The 20,597-nt window shown below is 39.7% G+C and overlaps 1 protein-coding gene across 2 annotated transcripts in view; it reads left to right on the top strand.

Moving 5' to 3' along the window:
• arap2 (ArfGAP with RhoGAP domain, ankyrin repeat and PH domain 2) overlaps positions 1-20,597 on the top strand; it is a 78,867-nt gene that overhangs the window by 21,395 nt on the left and 36,875 nt on the right. For both annotated transcript variants that reach the window (XM_060874650.1, XM_060874649.1), the window contains exons 9-15: positions 1,412-1,590; positions 4,324-4,430; positions 6,275-6,474; positions 10,132-10,217; positions 10,518-10,700; positions 14,942-15,116; positions 17,623-17,748. In XM_060874650.1, coding sequence (XP_060730633.1) covers positions 1,412-1,590; positions 4,324-4,430; positions 6,275-6,474; positions 10,132-10,217; positions 10,518-10,700; positions 14,942-15,116; positions 17,623-17,748 — 1,056 coding nt within the window. The remainder of the gene's footprint in view (positions 1-1,411; positions 1,591-4,323; positions 4,431-6,274; positions 6,475-10,131; positions 10,218-10,517; positions 10,701-14,941; positions 15,117-17,622; positions 17,749-20,597) is intronic.

The following is a 20,597-nucleotide window of genomic DNA, read 5'->3' as shown; positions in this document are numbered from 1 at the left end:
GGCGAACAAGTCATTACTGCACATGTGATAACGTCGTAGGAAAAAGTGTATAAATATGAACCCGTTGCTTGACTCGGACTGTCGCCAGAGCTGCTGCTGTAACACCTTCTTACCCACCTGATTGGTGAATTCAGCAGTACAGCAAATGATGTGTATTCACAGTTGCTGCAATATCCCAAAAGGATCAGATCAGTTTGAGCTATGATTGTTATTCCTGCCTGCTCATGCAGAAGGTTAAGGTCTAAACCCTATCCATTCACATGGCAATAAGCTGTGACATGCCAAAATCTCACTGTGCAGTGGTGGAGAGGGCGGAGGCTCCTGGCTTTGTGGCAGCATCAGCACTGAACATTAGCCTGTTGGCATGGCGTTGGCACGGCGTTAGCCCGCAGAGCCTCCTTGGGCTAGGCATTCTTGTACTTTGTGTTTTAGCCGGTTGGCACTGATTAAAAATCGGTTGCTTTGAATCCTCTCCAGGGCACAGGCCTGGCACACATTATGCATCTGATCACATTTAGCCCTGTTGTGTATTTTTCTTTCCCTCTTTTTTTTTTTTTTTTTAGACAATTTGATGTATTATTTTGTTAAAAATGTGTCATAACAATACGCGAATATTATTATTATTATTATTATTATTATTATTCTTATTATTATTATTATTATGTTTGATTCAGACTGTGCACAAGACTAGAATGTCCAAAGAAAGTAAAATATTCTCATGAAACAAGTTTACGATATGTTAATATAATCTAACCTGTTCCCTCTCTCCTGCTCACTGTCTCTCTGTCACTGTCTCTCTCACTCTCTTGTTCTCGCTCTCTGAAACCAGGTGTTGCAGACCTGCATAGACTGGGGCATCCAGCTGTTAATATTTCTCAGCTAGGTTGTGGGAGCCCCTGTGGTCCCATTTAAACCAATTTCAAGGGACATCTTGTGTTTCCTGCATCCAATCAACTTGCGTACACACACACACACACTCTCTCTCTCTCTCTCTCTCTCTCTCTCTCTCTCTCTCTCACACTCACACACACTCACACACACACACACTCACACACACACATACGCACGCGCACAACCCAATGAGACACAGGGGCTTTTTGCGGGTAGGCTTCATTTGCAAATTTTGAAACTTTGCAAAACTATAACACGCAATATCAGGCCTCTTCCCTTCTATTTAATTCCCTGCTGCCACCATGTCTCACTATTCATACACGGGGAAAAGTGTATTTAAAAAAAGCATATAATATATTTACACATGTATGCACTTGCATACTGTTCACCTGGGAGACTGAGACCCAATATAACTCCGCTCTCTCCATCTCTATCTTTCTCTTTCTCTCTGATGCGTGCTTATATAGAGAGACACACACACGTTCTTAACAGCTTTCCCTCCTGTGTGTCACACCCTCAGGAGAGCGGCAGGAATGGCTGGCGGTGCTGCAGGCTGCTCTGAAGTCTGGCTCATCCGTTTCCCACATGCCCTGTAAGCTCAGATCCAGCAAGAGCGGCTACGTGGAGCTGCGCGGCCACAAAGGCAAAGTCTACCTCAGCCTCACGGGAACCAAAATCCGACTCTGCAAAACAGACCAGGTAGCTTTTTAGTTCAGTCGCGCATTTGCTATCACATTCCTGTATTGAAGACAAAGCCTGTTTTTTTATGTGTGTAAATGTACTTGTGCATCCACTGTGTATAAGGCAAACCAGCCTTAAGGACAAACACTGTATGCTGTAGCTTGTGTAAGTACACACACACACACACACACACACACACATACATACATTTTTGTCTTACTATTCTTAGGAGGACCTTCCAGAAGGGAACTTTATCTCCCTTTCTCTACCTTTTAAAAAAAAGAAATAAGTTGCATTCTAAAAATGTATTTATTTATTTATTTTATCCAAATCGGCACTAGCCACATGTCTCCTAAAGGATGAACCTATCAGATATTTTTTGTCCTTTTGGGGACAGTTGATCCACACTATTATATAAAACAATTCACACACGCATGCACACACACACACACGTGTGCACACACTCTCTCTCTACTCTTACTATTCTTGTGCTGACCATCCATAAAGGAAAATCTCTCCATTTTAAAAGCTAAAGTGGGTCCCCACTAAGTTCTAAAAATGTGGCCATATACGCACACTGTGTTTTCAGGCACAACCAAATGATTTCTTTTTCCAAATAAACAAAGACTAGGAGGATGATTCTATATAACCAACACACACTCTCTCATTGTCACATTCACACGTGCTCCATGTATTATCTTTTCCTTTCATTACTTTCCACATTAGCGTGAAGAGAGGTCCTTTGTCTTAATTATGCAAGGAAATTTCTCTTCGTCAGCTAATTGATAGGGAGAAGGCGAGGGCGAGCAATAAGAGGCAGAATAAATGGAAATTGATTGCATTGTTTTCGTTTTAAATCTCCTCCACAGCCAGCACAACGTTCGAATAGAAGGAGAGAAGGGACACGAGAGCAGGTAGGTAGATGGAGGGAGACAATGATAGAGGCAATGTTGAGGAAGGTGAAGACAGCGAGGGGGGAATTGAAGGATGGAGAGAAGGTGAAAGAGCACGACGATGGAGAACAAGGGAGGGAGCCAGAGAAAGAGTGAAGTGGGCGACTCTGTTCATGTTCAGCGGAGTGGAGTATTTAATTTAACAAGATGAACGAGCTCACCGCTAGGTCTCTCTATTCCCTCCCTTTCTTCTTGGAGGCGAGGTTGCAGTCGGCTCTGCTGCCCTGATCAGATGTCACCCTGTGCCTCCCCACAGGAACCAGAGTCACGGGCAAACAAACAAAAGCAGCCACCGCTTGGCCCCCGTTTAGTGCCGCATCGATCCTCTGCTCAGCTACCTGCGCAAATCCCTGAGAGCTGGCAGAACTCAAACAAACATCAGTGTATGCAGGGTTAGATTTCAGCACAGCAGACCATTAATCTGAAAGTTTTGCTTGGTCCGGGGAGACCTCTTAAATCGGCACGATCACTTTCTCAGAGGACCTTTGGAAAGATGTGTAGAAAAGCAGGATCCTTTATTCATTAGGTTAAAAACAGCTGATGATGAATCAGTGGTGTAATGTAGGGCTGCCAGGGCAGATTACATTAGTCAGATATTCATGCACTTTAAATATTTCAATAAAAAAAATGGAAACTTTTGAATATTTAGGATTCGCAGGAAAAAAGTCTCATGAGCTTGTTTTATTTTTCATAATGTGCATGTCCAATGCATAATCATGTGTAGGTGCTACAGTGCCATATCATTTGTGTTATATGCTATGTAGCTATGAGCTTTAAAGAAAGGACAGTGTCACACAGCAGCTTCACAGAAATACATAAATTCAGGATATATATATTTTTTTAATTTAAAACTGTCAAAGTGGCAAGAAAAAACTCCCTGAAATGACAGGAGGAAACAGATCCTCATAATTTCCCTTCTAACTGTACACTATATGGTCTGAGTGCAATTGTGTAACCAGGAAACTCACTCCTGGTTGAACACGAAGTCGGTTTGGTTGACATTATCGGCTGTTCACTGATGGAGGCCTGAGTGCAAATTACATGTCAATTACAGCCCTAAAGCCATCTTCATGGTTTCTAAGCGGTACCATCCATAGTAATCACATACATCTTTAGTCTATCTTTGTGACGACATCCTCAGCAGCAGTGAGCGGCCTTCAAGTGACTGGATTGCAACCAGAAGCAGGGCATCAGGAAGGATCAGGCAGCTACAGAGAGCAGATGGGGTCATGTTTTACATGATCAGGTACCCAGCTGTGATGCTGGTGAATTTTGAGCTCATAGCTCAACACTTTATTGATCTGCAGTCACAAAGAAATGAAGCATGCTTAAATACACACTGTGCCGAAATGTGTCTAACCTTAAATCAAGTTTATCTTCTACTATGTGACGAATACAACAGGGCCGGCTCAGGCTACCACGTGCTTCCTCTGAGATACATGAACCTGAAAAATTGTGTTTTCATGCTGCTGCTTATGTTACATCTCAGGACAGCACCATCAGCCCTCTTCCTCATATATAAGCTCACAAATGATCATGACTGGCTAGTGTCCTTGTGAGAGGAGTGAGAGTCTCACATAGCCTTTTAGTGTAAAAAAGTTGTTCAAAAACGTGCTTATATATCATGCATTGAAGTCTGCTTTGCACACACTGTGAGGTGCTACAGACTATTTAGCCCTTCCCATGCTTTAAATCTGATACGAGTCTTTCATAGTTATGGATGATGACTAGGGGGAAAAAAGTGACACTTAACTGAAGTGACCTACAGAATAATGTTGTGGATGTGATTCTGTTCAAGGACTTCAACACTGGGTTGGCTATCACCATGGTGGATCTGACGACTGCCTGTGTCAAACACGTGGACCGCAAAGGCTTCGAGATCAACACCCCTTTCAAATCCTTCTGGTGAGTGTATGCGTGCACGTGTGTGTGTGTGTGTGTGTGTGTGTGTGTGTGTGTGTGTGTCTTACCTGTAAAGTTTGGGTAAAGTGATCGAAACCACCAACTTTTTTATTGAGATAAAACCAGTAGGTAAATCCCTCAATATATTAATAAAAGTCGTCTTTATAAACGACCTTTAAATATTTATAAGCTTCTTAGCAAGCTTCTTTAATATCCACAGAAAAGCTTAATAATCACATATTTTTCTCATATAAGTGCAAAGCTTGGAGATTTGATGTACGATATAGGTTTACTCGAACGTACAAGGATTTTACCTGCATTTTCTTGCAATGTATTTTTATGTTAATTTTGATGTAGAGGACATCAATATTTCCACAAGACCCATCATTTTACTGCTATTTTGGGATTAGAGAACTTGCAGGCCGTAGCGTTAGCTAGATAACACGGTGTAAATGTGAGTCAGATGTACCATAACACTTTATAGTCATGACGCATTCGGTGTCTCGCTGCATTGATTTTAGTGTCGAGGAATTTTCCCGGGAGTGTGTGAGGTGAGAACAGAAGCGTTTCTTCGTTTCAGTCTATCAAAGTACCATTGTGTCAGAATCCTTCCCTCTCAATTTTAATAATCTAGCAACGCAACTTATGGAAAGTGTGATTAAAGAGCAGACTAAAATGAACTTGTGCCAAACGCAAAGCTTTGAAATCGTCTTTGTCTGTACTTTAGACTAACCAGAGTATGTGATAGCTGAACTCGATGTTGTGAGATTTATTAGTGCCAGATGAAACACTTCTGATCCTTTTTTCGACTGTTTTGGTAACACGTTTTATAGTCACTCCCCCGCTGTGTATTTCTCTCTCTCTCTATCTCTCTCTCTTGCACTTTCTTTTTTTTTTAAATATTATTTATTTTTTTTCCTCTCCGCCTCAAACAGTTTCTCGCTCATTACTGTTCTGTTTCTTTGATACGGCAATTGGAGCCACTTTCACTTGTTATTGATCTGTTTTCTCTTGCCTTCCTTTACCCTTTCCATTCCTTTTTCAAGCAGCAGCTTTACTGAAGTAGTCCCACAGTAATGTTGAGACACTTTGACCCCTGAGGAGCAGTTGTCTTCTGCATCGTGTCTGCTGGGGATCTAATCCACCTAATCCATAATCTTTTTGTCTGTCTTTTCTTTTCTTTTCTTTTCTTTTCTTTTCTTTTCTTTTGTTTTTTAATGTTTTATAATCATTTGGGTGCAATCGAGCAAAACCTCCTTTCTTCTCTGATTGCATCCGACTGAGTTGTAACAGTTCATATTTTTTTGGACTTTCATTGATCTGCTTGTATGTACTCGCTAACTATCAAGGGATGTGTGTGTAGTTCAGTGTCAGCATTGTCAGCATAATTGGAGTTTATTGCTAAAATGAAGCATCAGAAATAAATTCTTGTCTTGGATCGCCTGGATTCATTAGATCTATTACCATGGAGGTTCTGGGAATTAAAAAGTGGCTTCCGAATCCTTACTGCTGAGTAGGTAGTGTATTTGTAGTGGTTATTTGATCACTTCAGATCAGGAAAAAAAGCACGTTTAAAAGGTTATATCTGTTCACTATGGAGAGAAACATGGAGAGCATTCAGCCTTGTCCTCTCTCCTCCCTCTCTCTCTCTCTCTCTCTCTCTATCATGCATTTTCATTGTCTTTCTCTCACAACCTCTCTTTCTGTCCTTTCTTTGTGTCTTTTTTTTTTCCTGCCTCTTCTCCCTAACAGCTTACATCAAAAACCCTAAGCTTTCAAGTGTCTTCACCTTCTTTATAAAATACACATTAACAAGAGAAGTTTTTAAAAGCAATCAATCGCTTCAGTTTCACAGCCGAATCCGAGCGAGAGAGGGATGAGTGGATCGAGGCAGTGCAGGAATCAATCGTCGAAACACTGTCCAATTACGAAGTGGCCGAGAAGATTTGGTTCAACCAGTCGAACAGGAGCTGCGCCGACTGCCGGGCTTTCTATCCTGAGTGGGCCTCCATTAACCTCGGAGTGGTCATCTGTAAAACGTGTGCAGGTACACGCATGTCAAACAGCACACTCTCATGCGCTCAATGTACACACGCATATCCAGTAAGGCCATGTTTACATTAAAAAGATCAGTAGTGATGTCTGTGGCTTATGCCTGATGGTGCTGGAGAGGCTGATTTGAGTATTTTGGACACCACTCATCTAGAGAATTTTCATACACAGGAGTCAATAGAGCAGCAGTTTGTAACCTTTTTGTGAGTGTGACCCACTTGATCGACGAGAATGACGCTGTTTAACGACCCCAACCCTGAATGTTAGACCGATTCAGATTGATATCTTATAAAACAGTGTCAGTGTTTCGGACTACTCACTCAGTGATATGGTTGGGTTTGGATAGAGGATATGATAAGGTCCAGCCTCTATACTTGTGACTGTCTGTATACTTGTGCTTGTTCACTAAATATCTAATTAGTAGTCCAGCTGTAATGACTATAAACCATAACACTACACCGATTAACTGCTGATCGAAAGTTAGCTTGTGTCGCAATTAGGTGAGGATTTTATGTGCTCTGTCAAAATCCAAGTTTTCCTGCTACCGCCTGGTGACCCCCAGGGGTGTCCTCACACCCACGTTCAGATTTGCTGGTCTTCAGTTTACCGAGAATGGTACGAAAAACAGTAGTTATAAGTGAAATCTCTTGAAAAATGAGGACAGCGGAGAATTTCTACAGTAGATTGGTTGAAGATAAGAGAGTACAGGTGACATTTTTACAATCTTTTAAACATTCAGTTTTGGTGAGCCTCATGGTTCATGCATCAATCAGACCTGGAAAATCTGCCACTCGTTCTTGGGACTGTATCTCTGCCTCAAATGGTCAACAGCAGACCAATTACCAAAACATTTAAAGAAAGAAGAATAAAAACAAAAGACCAATAAGTCAAACAATTCATGAAAAGCAAGAAATGAAAAGACTCTAAGTGAGAAGTGGCAGCTAAAATGTGCACTGTGTATGCTCAATGGGAAACGGAAGTAACAGGTCCACCTGGAGGTTTGATGCTAACTTCTTTGGAGACGCTTTTCTGCTTACCATGTTTTTTTTTTTTTTTTTTTAAGGGCTTGCTTCCTGTCAGCTCAGACAAGTCTGGCCATATACAGAAGTGATTAGAATTAGTCATAGTTCATTGTAGAGAACCTTTTTAGCACCACGTGTTTTCTGTGGTCATTTCCTCTCATCCTGTTAGTGGTGGAGGTGGTGGTTGTGTGTCTGTGTGTGTATGTCCTAAAGTAATTTTCTGTGTATTTTATAAGTACTCTATGGGATCCACAAATTGGACTAAAACCATCCAGTGACACACTGTTTTAATTTTTCTACTTAATGTCTCAGCATATAATCAGTAAAAAGGGATGTGCTTCCTATACATTTTATATATAAATGAAAGCTTTCATTCTGCACTTTAACCTTGTTTTATTCAGTGTTTCGTTTCAACGTGCTGCAGTTCGAGAGCCAAAACAAAAACATCAGTCATTGTCCAATTAGCTGCAGACTGCATTGCATAATGCTAAGCCATGGCGGAGTTGCCATGGTTACAGAGGTTTATTTTATCAAATATGATTCACTCAATTTGCCAACTCAATCAGAAAAGCACCCTTTACACAGTCTGGCACATATAGTGTTAGCTGTCTGAGTATAGCAATCATTAATTCGAATACATTTCTTAACTATCCATGTTAAAAAAATAAATAAATAAAACGGAGTCCGTCCTTTTTCCAGCGGTTGCAACGCAAAGCCGGGGAAACGCGAGGACAATAAGCCCTGTGTGTGCAAACAATTGCCACTTAAAACATTTAACAGACACAGCACCCTGGGCTGAATCACTGCTGTAGAGATTGTTTAATTACTTTTAACTTTGTCAGTGACAATAAGACAGAGAAGGAGCGAGGGAAAGAAAACGAGAGAGAGGAAATCTTATGTGTGGCTAATGATTAGACAAACGCAATGCCTTTTCAACAGGGAGAAGTAAAAATTAGGCCCGGAGAAAACAAGAGGAACAAAAAAACGCTTTGTATATTCAAGTTGTAAGGGTGGATGATTGCTGCAGCTCGGTTACTTTTCCGTAGGAGAAAATGGCATCATGCTTTGAGAGATGAAGCCACTAAAGGATAGTAATTTAGAATCACGTTTACAAATCATATGATGCGGACCTTATATTCTTGCCATTTCTCTTTTTTTTTTTTTTTTTTTCTTCAATCTCCCTCCCCCGTCTCAGCCTTTTTGACAGTTATTGAGGTGCTCTTTCCTCCCCTGGTGCAACTGCAATAAGCTCTCTACATCAAACGTTGAGATAATGGACATTCCCCCAGTACAAACTCCTGTTTCCATAGGAACACTTTCTTCACCGTTTTATTTTTTTTCCCCCCCTCAGTTTTAAGACTGTTAATAATTTTTTGTTCTCGCTTACTCTTGTAGGAAGCTGACCTGTGATGAACTTATAAATCTGGATTTTTAGAATTAAAATGCTAATTGTGTTTTATAAACAATACCGAAGTATATTGTTGTCTTTCATATTTGCATGCTGTATTTATTTATTTATTTATGTACATTTTAAACATAAAAAAAAATCATCTGAGATTTGTTTGGAAAGTATCAACCCCCATTTAAAATGCACCCACTTTTCAGTCACTTTTTTTTTTTCTTTTTTCTACTTCTTCTCGACTCTTCGATGGCTTGTGAGGTCTCCATATTATCACTAATTACACAAGAGGGCTGCTTAATCCATATTCATATAATGTGTTTCTCTCGATGTTTAATTCATCTGTTTTTCTCATAAACAACGACAATGACGCCTCAAGTTCAGCTAAACAAACACAGGCCAACAAACACAATTAATTACTCATGATTCATTTGCAATTAATGCCTTTTTATGCCTTTCATTTGCAATTAGAGCTGTGACTAGTGAGAAATAAGGTCTTGAAATGGATAGGATTAGAGTGATAATGAGTTCCAGCTGAAGCTGAGTGCACAGGCTAGGGTGCGGTTCTGAGCTTTCACCGCTTCGTTGTTTTGCCTTGAAATAATAATACAAATTTTGTTTGTTATTTTATCTATACAGCAAAAAACATCATTAATGCTTATATTGAGAATTGCAGAATTTTCTGAACTTTGTGTACATCAACCCAGATATCAATATTTATAATTTAAAAAAAAAAAAAAATGTAAAATGTGTTTAATCTAACCCCATCCTAAAGCTTTTCCATGCCACAATAGCGATCACACAGCGAGAGAAGCATGAACCGTACAACACGCACGTTGGTCTTTTCATTTTTGACATGACATGCCACACTAAATTAGAAAAATTTAATTGAGCTCTTCAGTCCAAATGAAGCAGCATGTTATTGCTTTTTGTTCCATGTTGCATTGGTTTTGCTTTCATCAGCTTGACACAGCCGTGCTGCACTGAAAGGCAATCACTGCATGATCACAGTTAAACCATATAACCATACAAACCATATAAACCATATGGTTGTGATTAGAGAAGGTCCAAAAGACTGAATTTTTTTTCCCTCCCAGGAGGTTTTACAGTCAAAATGTCACTGTTTTTTCATTTGTAATGTGTTGATGTTGAACCTGTAATCATACAGGAACCCTAGGAGTTCCGTATAAAGATTTTCAGAGATCTGTGTGTGTGTGTGTACTGCGCACAGGTCAACATCGGTTCTTGGGGCCTGGTATCTCTCAGGTGCGGAGTCTGAAGTTAGACAGCAGCATTTGGACCAATGAACTGGTGGAGGTAAGTGAAAGGGTTGTTTAAGTGATATTGCCTACATCTTTCTAAAATAATTTCATGATGCATATTTAATATTACCAGCATACCAGCTAAACTGATGCACCACAACAAATCCTAGGGCTACTGTTATATAAGCCGTGCTGTTTGCTTTGGTGTTCTTAGAAAAGCATGCGGTGTAGTGATTTATTACAGTCTGTATCATACTGTCTTCCTGGCCAGTCTGAGAAGCAATCCATCTGCTGTTAAACCTGATGAATTACTGATGAATTACTCATGTGTTTGATTCATTTGTTTACGTTCAAGCTCTTTTTGGAAGTTGGAAATGAGAACGCCAACAAATTCTGGGCTGCAAGTCTTCCACCAGAGGAGGAGCTTCACAAGGGGGCGTCGCCAGAACAGCGTGCAATCTTTCACCGCAGGAAGTACAAAGAAAGGAGGTACAGGAAAGTTCTGGAAGGACTGAACAGCCAGGAGGAACTCAACAAGGTGTGTGTGTGTTTGGGGGGGTGAAAGAGAGAGTGATTTCCTTTTGTACTCTGTGTGCTCCATGTGTGTGATTTTGTGGCCTTTGACATCATGTTGTTATTTCTGTACCTTGTTAAAAGGCCCATTAGTGCTGTCATTTAGTGCATGTGTGTGTGTGTGCGCGCGCGCGCGTGTGTGTGTGTGTGTGTGTGCGTGCGTGCAAGCAAGTGCACTGCTGCTTTCTCAGCTTACCTGGTAACCAGGTGTTAAATTGGAGTTGCCATGGGAACTGGTTTCCTCAGATTTGTGGAGTACGCTACCCAAAATCCAGCTCCAAACAATGGAAAAAAGACAAACACTGTTCTGTACTCTCACTGTCATGCTGCAGTTTGCCATCAAAAAATAATGAAGGAAAAAAGAAATGAAATTTCTTGCAAATAAACAAAGATAGTTTTGTTGTTTCTCTTTGCTTTCTGAGTGTGTACAGTATATGACGGTCTGCATTTTGGCAGAGTTTGTTGTGTTTGTTCAGGATAACTACCGTGTAAGCCTCGGCAAAGCTATTTTCTTCATTGCCAGCATCGACTTGAATCAACAATGCTTTTGATTCTCAGACTGATGAGCAGAAGAAAAGTAGATTAGGTATGTGTGTGTGTGTGTGTGTGTTCACGTGCACATGTGGCATGTGCAATCATTGTGTAAGATGAAAGCAGTAGAGAAGTGTCTAGGGTGCATGAGCGTATGAACGAGAGAGAGAGAGAGAGTGTGTAAATGAAACAGATAAGATTACAAAAGTAATCTAGGGGCATGCAGTGGTTGGGATGAGTTTCTCTATGTACCGTGTTCAAAAAATTCAGGGTAAACTTGTTGAAAGGTGAGATTCATTTCAGGTTTTCAATATGTAAAGTGGTTGTGCATACTTGTACATTCAAAGGATATTTGGATAAATAATTTTCATTTTAAAACAGTAGTTTTTCTGTGTAGAAAATTGTAGTGAATCAAGCTTCCAGCATCCTACATTACATACTGTGCATATTACTGCACTACCATCTGCTTCTTGTGAACTTTTATATACAGTTCTGCTTTGAACATTGTGTGTGTGTGTGTGTGTGTAAAATATAATAGTGTATATGGTTCGTGATTGTCTCTTTGTGTTGTGGTGTTATTGTACGTGTTTATCTGTAGAAATTGACTTGCTTTTAAATCCTAATCCAGTATATACAGTTATATAAAATGCCTAAGTGGGTGTGTATGTGTGTGTGTGTGTGTGTGTGTGTTTGGGCTGGGTGTTGTTGGCTGTCTGGAAGTCCTTGTTCTCTGTCGGATTAGGCCTGTTTGGGGTGGATCGATAGGCTATGCGAGCTGCAGCTTTTCACATGAAAGGCAGCGTTAGGTAGCATTACACTGGCTCGCTCTCTCTCTGCCTGTGTCTGAAGCCATCTGCACTATTCTGTTTATCGACCGTCTCTTTTCCCATCACATTTTAATTGGCCTGCCTGCATTCCTTTTGCCGAAGCCTTGTATCCTTTCAAATGCCGTCCTCAACTATTATTAGGTGTCTATGGCAAGAAACTGAAGCTCTTGCAGGTTTTACACAAGAATTCAGATTCCTTAGCGGAATATCAAGTGTCAGGAACAATGGATATTATATGTTTTAGCTAGCAAACAAATGTGTTCTGAAGCATAACGTTGAACCATAGCTGGGCTTAAAAATTCAAAGAATGTCCTATACTTAATAAAAATGAATTTTTAATGATTTATTTCAGTTCATTTGAGGGCACAGACCGTTCAAAGTGTGAAACTTTCTGTATCACTGCAGCGGTCCGAGTTGGACAAATGACAGGCGAGTGTTCGTGCGTCACCTGCTATGCAATTGTACACCATGCTGCACTGCATTACCAACAGAAGAGGGTGGACATGTATAGGATTAAGAAGTGTTGTCAATTACATATTCATAGAATCTGATTATTTTTATTTTATTTTTTTTTTATTTTTTATGAGACTAACAATGTAGGAGCCTCTGAACCTCTTTGTACCATCTAGATGGCATTAATATGTGAAACTGCTCTATCAAGCATTTTATTATTCAATTTAGAAAGAATGATGATCTCCTAATCCACTCATTTTGGCTTACTTTAATTACCTAACAACAGCTCTCAGATCTGTGAATATCTCAGGGAGCTCATAAATTGATCTACAGTAGCCATGGGGTTTGGAGCTGCTGACGTGTACTGACCCAACTCTGCTTTGTGTGGATTTTTATTCCACTTTACTTGGAACTAAAAAGCCAAACCTGTTCCAATACGACATTGCCACTGTGCACAAAGTGAGGTTCATGAAATTTGCCTTCTGTCTATCCTAAATTTTTATGTGAGACACTTAACACTTTTTTCAGCTAATATTGCTGAGAACCGCTTGCGTGAGGGAGGAGGATCGTTGTTACTGTTTGCTTCGCCGCATTTTAGACACACCTTAAAGGGAAAGGTGTAAATGAAATGGACATGAGAATGGTGAATTATATAGTATAAATATTATAAGGAATAAGGAATGGATAAAAAGCTTGAAAAGATTGTCTGCTGTGACACTGAGTGTGACTAAGCAACAAACATTCTTTTCCTTTTCATGACTTGAATTGTAAGTGTGACCCAATATATTGCATACTCTTGTGGTTCACACTTAAATGTATATGTGTAGTAGAACATTTCCTCCAAATTTAGTGGAAAGCTTTCCTCTGATAATGGAGGTTATTAGAGCAGGAAAACATTGTCTACATCTGGAATTGCATGATTATGGGTATGGTGGTCAGGTGTCCACAAATATTTGGTCATGTGTTCAATGTAGAACAGTGTAGTGCTAATTTCGTCACCTATTTTTAATTTAGTCTTAGCCTTAGTCTTGTGCCAAATGTCCTTGTTAGTTTTAGTCATATTTAATTATTATTACTGAGATTATTACTGATAAACATTTCAGTAAAAAAAAGTGTTTCACATATGTTTCACTCGAACTTGACTGCACATCACATTTTTTACTTTATTGATGCTGCTTTTAATCGTAATGCAAAGACCGGTCATCGGGACATAAGCTGTCATGTACAATAAAAGAGCCTGTGCAGCGACAGGAAATATAATTTAACACAAAAAGCCGCCTAGACAGTGGACTTGCGCTCAGCTTTCTTCACACACTAAACAGCGCGAAGCCGTGAACTCGTTCTGAATATTTAAAAAACGTAACAGCTGATGAAAAAGCAGAGACAATTGTAGACGAAAATGAAGAGAGATTTTATCTTAGTTTTTATTTTATACAAAACATTTTCGTCTCGTCTTTTTTCATCAACAATAATGCATGTTAATTTAGTCTTAGTCAGCGTTTTTGGACAGTGGTGCAGTCTTGTCATCGTCTCGTCTTAGTCTTGAAAAAAAATGCTGTTGACGAACATAATTCGTCTCGTCTCATCTGACGAAATTAACACTAGAACAGTGACAAATAACAAGTAACAAATATCATCATAAAGCATCTTGGTAAGAAATTTATAGCCTCATTGCCCTTTGGTATCAATTTTACAGATTTGCTGAGCTGCTCAAGTCAAGTCAAGACTGGCTGAAATTGTCATTTCAACCATATATAGCTGTTGCAGAACACCATGAAATGAGACAACATTTCTCCAGGATTGTGGTGCTACATAAATCAATGACAGAGCTAAGGACTTAGTAAGTAGTCCTAGATACGTAAAGTGCATCTGTGCAACCTGGTGCAAACAGTGCAGGACAAGACGAACAAGACCAGTGCAGGACAAAAGACAGTACAGACAAAAAATTACAAGACAATACAAAAAAGACAATACACAAAAGACAATAAACAGAAACTGTGCCGACCAGTGTAAATACTGTATGTTCAACAATATTGTGTGTGCAGTAATACTAGAATGAACACAGTGTCATAGCAGCAGGTCCCTGAGATAATGTAAAGTATTGTGCAAAACAGCAAACGACTGAAATGCGAGACAGTATGACGGATCTGTGAATATCTCAGGGAGCTTATAAATTGACAGTATGCTGACAACGATGCTACAATCGTTATTCCCACAATAGGTGTTTTTTTTGGTCATTTGCAGGGACCCAAAATGGACAGGTGGACACAAACCATTGCAACAAAATGTCCCCTACAAATCATGATCTTGCTAACCGTATTTTCTTGAATGTTTCACCTGTCTGTATATTATGTGTATGCAGTATACATGACTGGGTGTTTGTGTGTTCTTCTAGGCTTTGTGTTCTGCAGTCCTCCAGCCTGATGTGTTGTTGACCATGGCCTTGGTGTTTAGTGGGGCAGATGTGATGTGTCCTACTGGAGATCCTGTCTTCTCCACTCCTTACCTACTGGCTCAGAAAGGAGGCCAGAGGCTACAGATGGAGTTTCTTTACCACAACCAACTCTCAGGTGTGTGTGTTTGTGTGTTTGGAGAGCAGCTATGTTTCACTATAGTGGTCATTCTACCCCATGAGAGAAATAATCTCTTTCCGTAGAATTGTGCTCTCGGTTTAGCCATTGTGTAGCAGGGAGCCGGTGAGTGGGTTAAATTCTAGGTCATAAGTCAAAAGCCACTTTATAACACAATAGTATTATTATTATAAAAGAGTAATACATTTCACACGCAATCTTCATTTGCTTCATTTCCCTTCTAGCCACTATTTTGCAAATTTTGTCATTAGGTCAGAATATTTACATGCCATCAGAGCTTAATATATTCTTGACATTTTAAAGCCACGCAAAAGTCTAGTTTTCTTTTGTTTTTTTCAATATTCTTTCTCATCCTTTATTCAAAATGTCTAGCATGGGCACATATTAATCCTTCAATGATTTTGAATTGCTTGAGATATTCAAGCTTCAGTAATTGTTTATACTAGTGAGGGTTGCAGTGGCTCTAGAGAAACTCTGGGTGTGAGGTGCGAATACAACTGGGATGAGACAACTCCACACGCACACACTTATGGACGTACTCTTACACACTCAGATGGGGTTTCAGCATGGATGATGTATTTGTGTGTTGGGAGGAAGTACAGAACCATGTGAATATGCAAACACACACACACCACAGAGTACAAGCACAAGCTCAGGAATGTTGTGCTATGTCACTGTTTCATGCCCCTTGATGAAATGTTAATCACTTTTTTGTTTTATTTCCTGTATACTGAATAGACATGACTCAATCAAACATCAAGTCTATTCTTTATTCCTTATTCACTGTTTATTACGGTTTATTTGCTGTTAATGAAAGCACTGAGAAACAACTAATGAAGCTGCAGATAGAGGTAGCAATGCCATTTAGTAAAAAGCAAAACTATTTAAGGTATGTAGTTACATGCAGTACCTGAGGCATAGAGTAGTCTTGCTAGAAAATAACGATTAATGATCAACAGGGAAATTTTGACCCCTCACTAGGGGTCAAGGCCAAGTTTTCCCAGGAACCCTATTTGATTATTTGTTTTTTTTTTCCCGCTAACAGACGTAATTGGTTTTTGAGGTCGGTTGTTATAGTGACAGGCTTTTGTCACCGGCTGATGACGGCCTCCTGCACACGCCAACACCCACACACCCACTTTTCAACAGATCATTTCCTCTGAAAGTGCCTCTAATTTGTGTGGTGTATATATGTGTATAATGTCTGTGTAAGAGGGTGCATGTGTGTGTGTATGTGTGTGTGTGTGTGTGTGGAAATGATTAGATTGAGCTGTTCCTGTACAGCTCATTCGAGGCCTCTTCAGAAAGTGTGCCAGGTAGCCCAATTAGTCCATCCTCACAACACTCAGGCCCAAATGTTTACCAGAACACTTTCAGTATTGTGCTAACATCCTTAACAGTGAAGCAGCACTGAGGCCACACAGGAAACGCCACGGTGTCCATATGGAGCTGGAGCCTCATTAACTGCATAGTGTAGCTGTGTGTGGACCTCGCTTGAGTAACAGCCTGATATTGTCCCTGACAGGTGGGGACACAAAAACACCGATATGTACACGACTTGGGCACAGACACCTCTGTTTCGCTCCTAGTCGTTGTCAGTGCAGGCTTTGTAACGTCACATCGTACACAAACGGTTGTATCGATTTCCATAATAATCTTATTCATGAGCAGATCTGATCATTATTTAAATTCTAAATATGCATGCAGGATGCAGGGCTACTAAGACCCCTAAGTTCTACTTATCATCATTCTACCTCGTTATCTATCTAATACCCCCTGTTTTAACAAAAAGAGTGGGGCTGGTGGCTGGAGGGGAGAGATGGAAGGATGGCTGAGATACTTCAATTAAAAGGCTTTTCAATTAAAGTTATTTGAACTTGAGCCATGAAAGAGGCTGGAGGTGCTTGATAAAATCTCTCAGGTATTGCCGGCCCTCCCGAAGAAAATTGAACCTGCGCATAGCGGCTAATTGAATCTGAAACCGATAAGGGTGAACCCTGAAAAGATGTTAAAAGTGAAGGATGAAACAGGACGGAGGAGAGGAAGAGGAGAGGAGAGGAAAGAGCAGTGGGGTGAATTCCAAAGTTGTCCACAAAAAAAAAAAAGTTTTACTTCTGTCTTTCTTGAGCAACCTTGAGAGAGAAAAAGCCTTGAAAAAATATGGATATGTGAAATGTGTAAATAAAAAAAAAAAAGTTAAAAATGGCTCTGGTTATCAAGAAACGTCTGAGGTGGAAATGCTCCGTAGCACAGACTTTGTAGTTTATAGTGATTGTGCTTTAACCTGAGCCAGTAGAGAATAATGAACTGACTTAAAATTGACTCTGTGAGGATTGTATTGTGCTTTACACCACACACACACACACACACACACACACACACACACACACACACACACACAAAAAGATCTTTAAGCCTTAACACTTTATTGGATTATTCCTAATCAGTGCTCTTTTTTTTCTGCTCTCCTTTTATTTTCTCTTAGAATTTGCAAAACTGGAGATGTTGGGTGACAACAGATCTTCAGTAGACTATTCTTCTTTCATGGATGGGTTTCTTTACTGTTCGGTCAACATGCTGAAGAGCACGCTGGATAAAAAATGGCGAGAAGGTGAGTCGATAAGTCTATCTGTTTGCTACTTATTATTGAACACACACATCCCTATTGGCCACTTCCATCCATCCATCCACTCATCTCTCTCTCCCATCCCATCCAGTTTTTTCACACACATGAATTTCCATATGTATATGTCAAGGCTTTGTGTGATTTACATATGCAAGTTTTACTGGGGACATTTACATTGGCCATGGCTGTTTCATTATCCGCCAATCGTCTCTTTATATTGCTACTGTTCTGTACACACGTTTTTAAATCCTCACAAAGCGTTAACGCTGTAGTTTTTTCACATATCCTGCTCCCAGTCCATTTCTGGAAAATCTCAGGTTTGCTTTATTACACTTTAATCACTCTTATTGCCCCATAATAAACAGACTAGAGTTTAAATAAAGAATATCTTTATGGAACTTATTAACTGGTTACTCTGGGATCCTAATGGGACTGTAAACGAGTGTTTTATTAAAGGCGGATAACCCACTCCAAACCTGAATTAGACAGTAAACCTGTTAAGCCTATTCATAAAAGAGTCCTAGTATTAACTTTAGCGTCAATTAAATGTCATATGCCTCATTAGAGTGATAAAAGTTTGACTTGCATTTAGAATAGATTAAAAGTGTTCCAGTATAATTCTACCAAGTCACTAATCATCAAAATAAATCGCTTGCTTCACTTAGATCTACAGTACTCCTTGGTTAGAGTATCTAAAAATGTAGTGACTCAAACCTGTCGATGGCAGCGTATTAATATCCGATCCCACTTGACGTTTCCTGGATTTGTATTAGGTTTCATCCTGGACTATTGCCCATTCCATCTAAATCATTTCTTCCCATTATTCCTAAAGAACACACAAACACCTCATTTGACTCCTCATCTGTTTACCGCAACACCTACGTATAAGCTGATCACACATCATCTACTTTGTCTCCTCGTTTACTCCTGTAGTTAAAAAGAGCTCGTAGTAGAGCACGTCTTGCATCAGCGCTCGGTGAAGACGCTAAACACATCAGCACACATCATCATTTCCACAAAGGTGTTACTCTTTAGAGAGCTTAAAACTTTTATTCCCTCCTTATGTTCTCTTCTGTCTCACTGTAGCTGCTCGTCAACATCTGGACTGGGGCTTTGGGCCCGCTGGTAATTACAGAGAGAGGGGTAAATTTAGAGTTCTCCCCTGGGAAAGGGGTAAAGGAATGAGCCCTATATTCAGCTCATTCACACTAAGATAGCAGGAGCAGCTGGAGGCTCCTATCCTCTTGAGAGCTTTTCCCTTTTCTGGATCCCTCCTTATTGCACCCCAAGGGGAATTTGTTGTTGCTACAGCATCCTGTCTGCTTTTCCTTTCTTCAACCTGTGAGTGTGAAAGAAAGCTGTTCTTTTAGCTTGACTGTGTATTGGGAAGTGGGTGGAGTGAAGAAAACACCCTCTATACTTGGAACATGATGTAAGAACAAGTCGACCTCTCACAGCATCAACGGTAAACAAAATATATCATTAATTCTATCTAGTGTATAGTGTGTTTGTTCACTATAGAAAAGTCAAACGATTCATTGTTCTGAGAAAGTAAATGTATAGCACGTATCACCGTTACCTGGTTAGTTTGTTTCTAACAAATGAAGAACATTGAAGCATCCATGTTTTTTATTTATTTACTTTTTTCTCCCCTCTTTATACCTCGAAAGCAAGGAGTTTCACTCCTTATTAACTGATATTGCAGCCAGATCAGGTGTTTTTTTTCATGCTAAATGTTTCGGCTTCTGTCGCAGGTCCTCTGTTGTGGTTTTATCCAATCTCGTGTATATGCAAGTTATTTAGCTAAAGGCAAATCTTTGAGGAGGGGAATACTTTTCACAGACTTTCAATTTTATTTTATTTTCCTCCTCTGATCCGATTAGTGTAGTAATGTCTCCAGAAAAAAAAACAACCTATCTCTGCTCAAGAGTCTTGTCATGGGAACGTGAGGCTCTGCTGAAAAAGAAATCACGAGCATTGGAAATGTTTGTCTGATTTAAAGCCTTGAAATAATCAGTAAATTCAGCGCTAAAGCATTTAAAGGTAGTTTGAAAATTGTAGTTGAATCCCCTTGAGCTAGAAAGATAGCATTTGTGTAAATCTCAGCACAGCGCCATAATATTCCAAATGAGGCACAAACAAACAAACAAACAAACAAAAGAGCCTGAAGAGGAAATTTGTTTCTGCATGCGATGAACTGTAACTTGGCACTCCTTCTCTCAGTTTCTCTTTCTCTTATTTGTCCTCCTCTTATTCACTTTGGCCTCTTCGAGTGGCTTCGCGATGGCTCTGTAAAAGCCACGGCCAATAAACCGCTTGTTATTTCATCTATTATAAACAAGCATTCAAGAGTAGCCGTAATGGCAGCTTAAGTGTAGTGCTTCTACTGAACATTTCAAAGGCACTACTTAAACAGCGTAATTCAACTTCTTAATCCAACAAGAAGTGCTGCCTTGCATTTCCAACAGATAGGAAGCAGATTTCTTTATTTATTTATTTATTTATTTATTTTCTTTTTAAGCCTGTGCACCCAGGTTTCTTCAAAGCCTTTTTTTCACTAATGGTTTGAAGCTCTATGCATAAAACCTGTTCTTAATAATTAATAAGCAGTTCCTGAGTTTAAAGACATGTTTGGCTGCTTTTCAGAAGGCTTCCAGTTAGTTTCTTGAAGTCAATTTTATTTATTTATTTATTTATTTATTTATATACAGTACATACTCAAAACAAGTTCTTCAGTTGTTCCTATTTTCTTATTGCAGATGACTGGACTAAATTTTTTATTATTATTATTATTAGTAGTAGTAGTATCTTGGCCATCTTTGAGCCTAAGGGGC

Source organism: Tachysurus vachellii, chromosome 7, assembly GCF_030014155.1.
Source record: "Tachysurus vachellii isolate PV-2020 chromosome 7, HZAU_Pvac_v1, whole genome shotgun sequence".
In the NCBI taxonomy this organism is placed as follows: Eukaryota; Metazoa; Chordata; class Actinopteri; order Siluriformes; family Bagridae; genus Tachysurus; species Tachysurus vachellii.
This window is presented reverse-complemented; position numbering and strand designations above follow the sequence as displayed.